The sequence below is a fragment of the Rana temporaria genome, chromosome 2 (genome assembly GCF_905171775.1).
Source record: "Rana temporaria chromosome 2, aRanTem1.1, whole genome shotgun sequence".
Classification (NCBI taxonomy): domain Eukaryota; kingdom Metazoa; phylum Chordata; class Amphibia; order Anura; family Ranidae; genus Rana; species Rana temporaria.
The window spans coordinates 55,667,713-55,679,779 of record NC_053490.1 but is presented as its reverse complement, the minus strand read 5'-3'; the positions used below and the strand labels follow the sequence as shown (position 1 = coordinate 55,679,779).

The following is a 12,067-nucleotide window of genomic DNA, read 5'->3' as shown; positions in this document are numbered from 1 at the left end:
GGCTCTCCGGAAAACCTGAGGTACCGATGGTAAATGAGGACCCAACTTGGGGTCAGAATATAATATGGACCAGCGTTTCTTAATCACATGGGTGATGGTCCTGAATATGCTGTTAAAGCCTGTGATGAACCTAGCCTTGGGTTTAGTCATTCCCTGTTGCCTGGGGACATTAACAGAGGGACAAAGACATGAATCGGACACTTCCCCGAGAAGTTCCTCAGGGTAGCCCTTCTCTCTGAATTTATCAAACAGGATCCTGCTCTTTAGGGATATTACTTTTCCAAGATGGGTGAGAAGCAGCTCCCCCAAATGTAAATACGAGTTGCCACCAACAGGCTTGGAGTGATTACCGGGGACAATGGTCATTATGCGCAAGCTCTAAAATGCAAAGACAAACAGATGGTCCGGGTCAATGACGTGTGAAAGGAAGGCCCAGGTTGTTGATGTTGCAACAAATGACAGGAAACTGTTACCATCCCAAACGATGAGCACGTCATCAATATTCAGTAAAACCTTGGTTTGAGAGTAACTTGGTTTCAGAGCATTTTGCAAGACAAGCAACATTTAAATACATTTTGACTTGATATACAAGCGATGATACCTGATATACAAGTAGTGTCACATCACAACTGAATATAAAAGAGAAGAGAGGCGCCTCCAAGTGTAGCAATATGGTTACATTAAATGAAGGTACAACATTTAAAAACTCACATGGTTGATTAAAAGAGGTACATCCAAGTATGCAGGCATCCGGGGTAAAGCTGTCCACATAGACCGTCCTCCTCACCGCCACTGATGTTGTCTCTTCAATGTTGCTCTCCACGAGCACTTCAAGCCTCGCTTTCAGATTGCTCTACTGCAGGGTAGTCTTCCCGGTCGGGATTGCAGACTGACAGCAGTGAGAGTCGGCGGTGCAGGGGGTGATCTATATGGACAGCTTTATACTCTGTGGCTCCTGCTGGATTTTGCTTATAAATCCTTGTGGTGGCTTCCATTTGTGGATGGACATTTTATGGTTACACAACTTATCACATTACTAAAATATTTTTTTATATGGACTCTAAACTGAAGAATCTTTGAACAAATGGTTATGGAACGAATCATTTGAGTTTCCATTATTCCTTATGGGGAAACTCGCTTTGATAAACAAGTGCTTTGCATTACAAGCATTCTTCCGGAATGAAGAATGCTCGCAATCCAAGGTTTTACTGTACCTACCATAGAAAACAAGGCATTACTTAAATGGGTTATTTTGCCAAATGGAATGTTCCTCCCAGAACCCCATTGTTAGATTGGCATAGAAGGGTGTAAAACGTGCACCCATAGCTGGGCCCCTTAATTGTAGATAAAAATTTGTCCAGGAAAGAAAATGAATTATGTTCAAGGCAAAACTTTGTCCCATCCAACAAAAATGGGGCCTATCAGGAGTTAAGCTGTAGATCATTAAACAAAAAATGGGAGAGGGCTTTGGAGGCCTACGTCATGAGGCATGGAGGTATAAAACAAAAGTAGCAGACATCCAAAGATGGCCACAAATGATTGCTCTTCCATTTGTAATATTGAAGAATGTCAATAACGTGACCGGAGTCCCGTATATAGGAGGGGAGCTGTTGCACAATGGATTGAAGAAACCAGTCTATATACTGCGAGATCCCACTGGTAAAACCATTGGTTTCAGCAACTATAGGACTAACCAGGTGGGTTAACCAATGATTTGTGCACCTTAGAGAGATGGTAATGGTATGGGGTGCTACAAATAGTTGGCAACAGAAACTGGCCTTCCTGGTTGCTCACTACTGCATCTTGGATTGCTCCCTATACCATGTTTTTAAGAGCCAGTTGGAATTCAAGGAGAGGATCATTGGGCAAAACTAAAAGTACTGTTGTCAGAAAGCAGCCTGATAGACTCCTGGAGATAATCAGCACGGTTCTGGATGACCGTGCCGCCACCCTTGTCTGCTTGTTTGATGGCAATGTTGGGATTCGATTCCAAGGCCTTCAAGGCTTGCCGTTCTGTGGGAGGTAAGTTGAACTTATGATTAGATGCATTGTCACATGTTTATTAGGTCTTTGTAGACCACTTCATAGTAAGTTTAAAGGAACAGGCCTCTAGACCTGAAAGGATAAAAAGTGGAATGTGGGCGAAAAGGTGCGAGACTGGTGGGTCAAAACATTCCTCTAATGGTTGCCTGTCAATACGGCCCCTCTTCCATTATTCCCATACGTTGGCTAAAACCGAGGGGTCTTGGTCATCAACAGAGGGGGTTATACTGGAGGTGGGCACGCCCTGGGAAATGGGCCGAGATGTATCCTGGTTGATAGTGATGTTGAACCACAAGATTTTTTTATAAACTAACAGGTCTTTAAAAAAATACTAAAGTTTGTTGGCCGTGAGATGGAGTGCAAAACTAAGGCCCTTTTTTAGTAGAGAATGTTTGGCTTCACTCAGGGTGTGGGAGGAAAGCTTATATATTTTAATGGTGCCGTTGCTTTTTAGCTGCTCTTTCCTGTCTTTTTGTTCTAGTTTCTTTCGTCTCTATCCCCCACAGAACTTTTTTTCTCTTCTGTTGGATTTTTGGGGGGACAATTCTAAAAAAGAACCATCTAAGAGGGATGGGTTACCCAGAAAGTCTGAAACCAGAAGGAGAAGGGGGGGGGGATTAAGACTGGGGTCCACTAAATCAGGTTTAAAATGAAAGGGGGCTAAATCTGTTGGATAAGGGCATAGGAGCTGGGTGGTGGACTTGGCACAGAATGGGGCCAACTGTATTATGGCGATTGGCATCTACATTACCTATAGATGAAGGATCAATGATGTCATTATCAGTAAAAACCATGGATTTGTCAAAGGCAGAGCCCACTTTTTTTGCATAATGTGATAGATGTCACCCTGAGAATCTAGACAGAATCGGGATCTTTATTCCAAGCAAAATTGTGCAGCTCCAGAACCAACTCCATCAAACCTGAGTATTGCTATTCTGCACAAATGTAATCACTGGAGATCACAAACTACCAGGAGCAAGCAGCCTCTGCAAATGTATAGCCATGGAGTACAGAGTACAGTTCTTTAAATTATAACTAAAGGCAAAACTTTTAGTTTTGGATGGAGGGCAGGGGGATTAGAACCCTCATCGGTTTTCATTGAGGTCTGTGCCCCCGTTGGAGAGATCCACCCTCTCAATTTGTCCCGTTTACCATTGTCAATGAAAGTAAAAGAAAATCCCAAATTTTGGGTTGTCCATAGAAAAGTATCAGATTGGGAATCTTCCAATGGGGACATTAGTTCAGGTGACGTGGGGGTCCCCAAGGAATTCTTAATTTGTAGGGATTTCCCGTTTGGCTATGGGACAGGAAGTGAAATCTGGCAGGGGTTATAACCCTCCCTTGCGCTACCCAAAATAAAGAGAAAAAAAATAAAGTTTTGCCTATAGTTCTACGTTAAACTTATCAGTATACCAACTTCCTCCCACCGTCGTGCACACCGTACCCTTTCTTTCACCGGCACCATAAACTAGTCTCATCAGCAGACCAGGAAGAGTTAAGCTGCTCAGCAGGTCAGCGTGTGATCCCAGCAGGGACAGATTTAAAAAAGCAGTCTTTATTTTGCTTAACAACCTCGTTTATATCCAGGCCTTTTCTCCATCAGGGCAGATCCTTCACAGCTAGAAGCCCTTTCAATCATTTACTTAGGATATCTGCTGCAGAACAAATGCTCATGCAGATGAGCTTGCCAGACTTGTGTGTACTTTACAGTCTCAGGGTCCTCATTGTTCTCTGTGAAACATGAGCCCTTAATATGGAAACCAGGGCAGCGCAGGAAGATAAAGAGAGGAAAAGATCAATATGTGCACTTTTACAGGCACTTTCCTGGAGAAAATAACTGCAGTGTTGCACAGATTTTTTTTTTGTAAAGTTCAAGGAACCCAATTCATTTAGTTTTTCCTTGAGAGCAAAGGGAAGCAGCCTGGGTGGAAGTTGAAATCCAGGCAAAAGTAATCTGCCCTTTACATGTACCCCTGCCTTGTGTCTTTCCCTGGATAGTAATCTGCCCTTTACATGTACCCCTGCCTTGTGTCTTTCCCTGGATAGTAATCTGCCCTTTACATGTACCCCTGCCTTGTGTCTTTCCCTGGATATGATGCAAGGAAAGCCTGACCATCTCCCATACACAGTGCTGACTTTTCAGTTCTAATCAAATCCAATTTGCATTAAAGCCATCCCCACTGGGAGACGACCATGATTGTTGCTAGCAGCTATAGCATCTACTAGCGATAATCGCAAGTAAAACCCAGCACGCTGGTTGTACCCAAGTTGATCAACTTCGTACATTTAGCCTGTCCATACACAGTCCCTACTGAACCGGCCGAGATTCAAACAGTGTATGGACAGGGTCTTAGTGAACTGATTGGCCTCAGGTGATCTACATGAAATTAAGTTTTACCTGTTTATCTGCTTCTTTATCTTCTTTATATTGTTAAGTGCTGCGCCACTGTTGACGCCATATAAATCCTGTATAATACTACTACATCTGTTCAAAATGCAGGGGGCAGGGAGCTGAAGCTACACTCTGCAGAGATCAGTGAGGAGAGCAGAAAGCTGAGGGGAAATGCCATAAAGAGAGTCAACAGCCCACTTCCCTGTACATCGCTAGGAACGAACTGGGTGGGTTCAGTATGCTGGCATGGATAGGCACCGGGAAAGGAAAATGACGGTAAGTACCGGCTTGGTTAACGCTGCTAGTATAAGCACACACTTCATTTATTCTCATGCTTTTAGATACATTTGTGGAAGTCTGGCCCTAGAAGCATAAAAATCAAGCAATATTACATGTGTATGTGAAAGCAAAGTGTATGCATGTGTTTATGCAAAGCACATAAAAGTAAAACCTTGGGTACATATAACTGCAAGTACCAGACCAGCATGGCACAGTTCCCAGAAATGATAAAAATGAGCCGACCATAAAATGGCATGCAACTAAGGATGAGCTCCAGCGTGTTCGCATGCTACACGTGCAGAGCCCGCCAGGAAGTCGGCACCGCGCTGTGCTAATCACAGCCAGGGAGACATTTCCCAATGCTCGGCTGCAGAGATCGGGAAATGTCTCCCTGGCTGTGATTAGCGCAGCGCCGTGCAGACTTCCTGGCGGGCTCTGCACGTGTACTATGCAAACACACTGGAGCTCATCCTTACAAGTAACCATCCATGGGCCTTGATCTTTAGTGATGCACCGAAATCTCAGCCAACGAAAAGTGTTGAAAAAAATAAAATAAAAATTTAGATAATGGCTGCTGAAAACACATGCAATTTTACCTTGCTTATTGTGCAGTTTTCATAGGTCATGTGACTCAAAAAAGGCATCAAAAAACACAACACGGGTGCATTTTTGATGCGTTTAATGCAGTTTACCAAATACGCACCACGCAGTATTTTTAACACTGCTTTAAAAGGTGCCGATACTGGCCAACAAATTCATATTCATTTAAATTCATATTAAAATTAAAAAGTCACATATAATACAAATTACAGTCAATTTCAGATTCAGCCACATGCATCCTGAATGTTTAGTTACATATTTTTCATTTTGGTGCACCACCAAGAGTACTTTCATATTGGGGCGGGGGTGCATTGGGGGTAAAGCGGCACTTTTCACCCCTGCTAGCAGCTCAAGAAAGGGTTTAAAGCGCCCATGTTGTCGCGCTGTCTAATCACTTTGCAGGGCGTTTTGGATACACTGCTCCCAAACTGCCCCAAAGATGCTACTTGCAGGCTTTTTTCCCTGTCCCACAAGCGCACCACCCTAGGGGAGGCACCAGAGCTTTTCAAGTGTTATTTTTAGCGCTAAAACGCCTGAAAAGCGCCTTAGCGTGAAAGGGGTCCAACTGTAGTATATGGTAAGAAATCCCTAGTTTTCCTTTCATTGCCTCAAACTTATTACTTCTAATAGAATATCCTGCAAACTTCAGACAGCAGCTCCTCCAGTCTGATTTAGGCTGGAGAGAGAGATAGAGAGGCGCTCACAGAAAGGAAAAAAGCACATATAATGTATTCCAGTAAAGCACATCATTCTGTTTTGTTGGATGAGGACTTACTTGAGAAAATATCTTTGTCCCGATGGGGTTTTGGCCATCTCCCATCCTGGTGGCAGGGGAACGTCATCTGGGATTTCATAGGAAGACTGTCGAAGATGCTGACTTGGTGGGGCAGGACCTGGAGGAGGTACCACACCTGGCGGAGAAAGTGCACCGGGCGACACGCCGCCGAGCTGCAGGGAGGCTGGGGAAGAGTGAGCGCGAACATGTTGGGGAGTCAATGCACCCGCTGAACCTCCATCTGTGCTGGCCTGTAAAGAGGCAAGTGCGGTGTTAAAATTTAAAAACCCCACACACAAAAAAATAACCACCCGCCCACCACCACACAAAACACACTGAGGAGATTTGCCATATGCATGACTCTTACATATACGAAGTCCACGTTTATATTAAAAAAAAAAAAAAAAAAAAAAAAATGCACCCATATTCAAAGCAAAAATCAAAAATCAATAGCAAATGTTACTGCAGACTCTTCCTCCAGCTTTCTGCATACCAAGGTATAGGATTCTTCAGTTAGAGAACGGAAGGAAGTGTCAATGAATTAGGGGTGCGGTAATCCCCACACTCTGTTCCATTGGGAACTACGGTGCAGACAGAACAGATCTCTGAATGTGGCGGCTCTGAAAGCAAAGCCCAACCATGTTGCACCCAAAATACCACTAACATGTAACATGATCCAAAACATGGAGTTAGACTTTAAATCTAAAAGTTGCCCATACACTGAATTTCAGCGGGTTCATTAAGAAGCAGCTGAAATTTACTCTGCGGGTGGCCCTGTTGTCACTCTCAAACCCAACATCATTCAATTAAAAAATTGAAGGCGCCCAGAAGAAACAATTTCAGCCAAACTGCAGTTTCATCCAATCAGATGCAGCCACAGTTCAGGTATTCTGACAGCCACTTGTGCCATACAACAGCTGCAGTAGATTTGACAATCAGCACCGTATGGAAAAAAATCTGGGTATGGCCAGCATGACACCAATTGCTGGTTCTTCTCTTCACTTAGCTTTTCAGGTAACCTGATGTCACCATGCATGAGGACTGCAGCCATCTTGTTGGTTAGGAACGACATACTGATTTTATCTCAATTGTTTGAGCTTGCTGGTGCGCTTAAAAAAAAAACAAATGCTAAAATTGCCTTTTTAATACTACACAGAGGGGGTTATTTACTAAAGGCAAATCCACTTTGCACTACAAGGTCACTTGGAAGTGCAGTCGTCGTAGATCTGGGGGGGGGGGGGACATGCAAGGAAAATATATATTTTTTAGCTTGCACATGATTGGATGATAAAATCAGCAGATCTGCCCCCTCAGATCTACATCGACTGCACCTCCAAGTGCACCTGTAGTGCGTATTTCGGACATGCTTGGTTGGAGTGTTCTGGGAGGGGGGGGGCTACCAAGAGCAGTTGAAGTGGGAGAAAATTCTTCACACAAATATTGCCTAAATGTGCACCGTTTAGGAGATATTTACTGTAGAGGCAAGCCAGGGACCTCACGAGCGCACGTGCTCTTAAGGAACGGCCACACGTGTTCCTTCGGAGTCCTGTGCCGTGAACGTCAGCGCTGCAGCGCCCAGCAAGCTTGCGCGGGAGTGATGTCATCGCGGCTCTAGCCACTCACACAGCTGGAGTTTGCAAACCCAGAAGGAAGAACGGGTGAAGATAGAAGCGCCTTCAGCGGTGACAGCACACCGCTGGAGGGCTTCGTTCTAAGGTGATGCATACTAGCACATTATGACATTGCCTTGCAGGTTTAAAAAAAACGGTTGACTACCACTTTAACCACTTAAAGCAGTTCTCCACCCTAAAGTGGAGTCCCGCTGATCGGAACCCTCCCCCCCTCCGGTGTCACATTTGACACCTTTCAGGGGGGGAGGGGGGTGCAGATACCTGTCTAAAGACAGGTATTTGCACCCACTTCCGGCCACACGCTACGGGCAAAAGACGGGTTTTTCTGACTTCCCGTCTGTCGCCCGTTGTGTGCTGGGAACACTCGGCTCCCGGCACACAGCGTGTGAGCCAATCGGCAGGCGCAGCGCGACTCGCGCATGCGTCGTAGGGAACCGGGCAGTGAAGCCGCAGCGTGGATGGCGGGGGGAGCAGCAGAGAGACGAGCGATCGCTCGTGCCCTGCTGCGATCAGCGCTGGACTCCAGGACAGGTAAGTGTCCTAATATTAAAAGTCAGCAGCTGCAGTATTTGTAGCTGCTGGCTTTTATTTTTTCCCCATGGCACATCCGCTTTAAGCCCCGGACCAATATGCTGGCTAAAGACCCAAGGTGTTTTTACAGTTCGGGACTGCGTCGCTTTAACAGACAATTGCGCGGTCGTGCGACGTGGCTCCCAAACAAAATTGGCGTCCTTTTTTCCCCACAAATAGAGCTTTCTTTTGGTGGTATTTGATCACCTCTGCGGTTTTTAGTTTTTGCGCTATTAACAAAAATAGAGCGACAATTTTGAAAAAAAATTCAATATTTTTTACTATAATAAATATCCCCCAAAAACATATAATTTTTTTTTTCCTCAGTTTAGGCCGATACGTATTCTTCTACCTATTTTTGGTAAAAAAAAAAAAAAATCGCAATAATCGTTTATCGGTTGGTTTGCGCAAAATTTGTAGCGTTTACAAAATAGGGGATAGTTTTATTGCATTTTTTTTTTTTTTTACTACTAATGGCGGCGACATTATGGCGGACACTTCGGACAATTTTGACACATTTTTGGGACCATTGTCATTTTCACAGCAAAAAATGCATTTAAATTGCATTCTTTATTGTGAAAATGACAGTTGCAGTTTGGGAGTTAACCACAGGGGGCGCTGTAGGAGTTAGGGTTCACTGTGTGTGTGTTTACAACTGTAGGGGGGTGTGGCTGTAGGTGTGACGTCATCGATCGTGTCTCCCCTATAAAAGGGGATGACGCGATCGATACGCCGCCACAGTGAAGCACGGGGAAGCCATGTTTACACACGGCTCTCCCCGTTCTTCAGCTCCGAAGACCGATCGCCGCACTCGAGCGGCGATCGTGTCTGCGGGACCCGCGGTCCCGGAGCTTCGGACCGGGTCGCGGGCGCGCACCCGCGACCCACGGCTGGGTACAAGTACAGGACGTATATATACACGTGCTTGTGCCCAGCCGTGCCATTCTGCCAACGTATATGTGCAGGAGGCGGTCCTTAAGTGGTTAAAGGATCACTAAAGGAAAAAAAATAGGTTTTGCTGAAATGACTGTTTACAGGGTATAGAGACATAATAGTTAACCGATTCCTTTTAAAAATGACCAAAAATGTATTAAATTCAATTATATAATGTGCCTTTAGTTTCACTTTCGTTTTTAAAGTGGTTTCATGTTTATGTGAAGTAAAGAGACCCACAGAACAAAAACAAACAAATCCAGGGCAGTGTTTTGTTTTTAAAATGAATCCGATGGTTCCGAGGAGTTTTAGACACACAGCTTAGACCACAGTGAAAAGCTGCCCTAAGATTTGGCAAATATCTACTTTGTGACTTGAACCAGTTCCCAGCTGGTTGTTGCTGCAGCACCCAAACTGAGCTTTATCCAGGAACGTGTGCAATGGGAATATGAAGCGTTACAACAAGGTCAGGGACGTGGCGGCAGCAGGTGAGTGGAAGGGATCAAATCATTATTTCTTCAACTATAAATTTTTTATTATATCAATAAAATAGTACATACATACAGCAAAAGCATAAATGACAGAGTTGCAGTACAAACAAAACAGCAGAGATATCATTATTTCACTCGTTAAAATGCAAATCAATAACTTTTTTGAAATGCGTTTTTCTTGATTTTTTTGTTATTCTATTAAACCTACCATTAAAATTATAGACTGTTCATTTCTTTGTCAGTAAACAAATGTACAAAATCAGCAGGGGATCAAGTACTTTTTTCCCTCACTGTAGCCAAAATATATATATATTTTTTAAAAAGGGTTTAAAGTTTTACTTTAAAAACTTGACCTCCAGAAGATTTACCCCCTTCATGACCAGGCCATTTTTAGCGATATAGCACTGCGTAACTATAACAAACTATAACATATTTTTCCCACCAAAGGACGGATGACAATTTTGAAATAAAAAACCCCAAATAATATTTACTTTCTATTATAAAACATATCCAATAAAAAATTTAAAGAAAGGAGCGAAAAAAAACAAAAAAAAAAAACACGAATTTCTTAAAAAATAAAAAAAATATGGGCCAATATGTATTCTGCTACTTTTTTTTTAACCAAAAATATCACAATAAGCGTATATTGATTGGTTTGCACAAAAAGGTATATATAGCATCTACATATTTTTATTTATTTTTTACTAGTAATGGTGGCGATCAGCGACATAGCGGGACTGCGATATTGCAGCGGACAATGACACTTTTTGGGGACCAGTGACACCAATACAGTGATCAGTGCTAAAAATATGCACCGTCACCGAGTGGGAAAGGGTTACCATCAGGGGCGATCAAAGAGTGAGTCAACTGTTCCTACCCTGTGTTTTTCTAAACTGTGGGAGAAGCTTTAACTAGGGGAGACATGGATCCTAGTCCTGCTTTTCAGAGATACAGGATCCATGCCTTCCCTCCTGTCAGAACAGCGAACTGCACACTGTGCTGGATAATTGGCGGGTGCCAGCAAACAGAGTACCCGCCAATGGGGTCCTGCAGTCTAAACACAGCAGAAATGAGCCACCATCAGCATGCCCCCTACCCGGAGGAGTCAGGTCACGTGTATATACACAAGTGATCTGGCGCAGAGGTACAACCCTGTACCCTGCTTTAGGGTGGACCCCAAGCGGTTAAAACATACAAACACTACCATCTAAACAAAGGCAATGGCAATAAGTCGGCTACACAGATCCAGCAGCAAAGAGCAATAAGATAATACAAGGGTAAAGGCTATGCCACCTTGTGTGTAGATTATCGGAAATAACCAGAATCAGTAGCTAAAAACATAAAACTGGCTTCAGTGGTTGCTTATCTGGGATACAAAAATTGATCGTAGCCCAAGGATCCCGTTACCATCTGGAGGAACCTTGGGATCCCAAGGAACCATGGTGAGAAAAGATGCCCTTAAAGTGGCTGTAAACCCTTACAGGCCACTTAGACCTACAGGTAAGCCTAGATTAAGACTTACCTGTAGGTGCAACAAATATCTCCTTAACCTACACAGCTATGGAGATATTTTCCCAAAAACGGGCACCAATTTCTACATCGCATGTGTGACGTAGACAATGGAGCAGGTGCACTGAGCGTGCCATTAGTGAAGGCGATCATGCAGTCACTGGCAGCTCCCGATGGGCGATACCATTTCAGGGGAACAATTGAAAGCTAGGCAAAGAGCGGAGGGACACCGTAGATGTCAGATTGTGCCTCGCTGTAAACCGGCGGCACAATAGGACAAATACGGTGTCCCTCCGCTGTTTGCATTATATTGTGCCTGAGAAATGGCATCTCCTGTCAAAAAAAGGCTCCTACGATGTGGGCACGTGCTATGGGGGCGTCACTCCAGCTGATCGGCAACTCAGCTGGGGTGCCCTTCCGTTCTGCGTAGGCACTTTGACGGCGGGCACTTCCCCCCATATCCTGACAGAAAGCAGCTTGCTATGGGGAACCTGAGCCAAGCTTCTGTGCGTGTCCAGACAATGCCCCACCCCAGTGTTAAAGAAACACTAAAGTTTAAAAAATCCACTGTGCAGCTCGTTGTGCACAGAGTGTCCCCGAACCCTGTCTTCTGGGGTCCCTTGGCGGCTGTCTCGGCTCCTCCTCGCAAGAGCTTTCCACCTTTACGCTCCTGTGATACAGCGACGGACATAGCCTGTATTACTCGGCCCCTCCCCCCGGTGCGCCTCATCATCGGATGTGATCGACAGCAGGACCATCCAATGGCTGCGCTGCTATCAATCCGTCCAGCCTAGCCAATCAACGGCCAGGCTGGGAACCGAAGAGGATCACGTGGACGCTCGAG

General features: G+C 44.5%; 1 protein-coding gene across 11 annotated transcripts in view; it reads right to left on the bottom strand.

The window, feature by feature from the left end:
- YAP1 (Yes1 associated transcriptional regulator) overlaps positions 1-12,067 on the bottom strand; it is a 104,632-nt gene that overhangs the window by 78,182 nt on the left and 14,383 nt on the right. For all 11 annotated transcript variants that reach the window (XM_040340198.1, XM_040340202.1, XM_040340197.1 and 8 more), the window contains exon 2: positions 6,090-6,340. In XM_040340198.1, the coding sequence (XP_040196132.1) occupies positions 6,090-6,340 (251 nt within the window). The remainder of the gene's footprint in view (positions 1-6,089; positions 6,341-12,067) is intronic.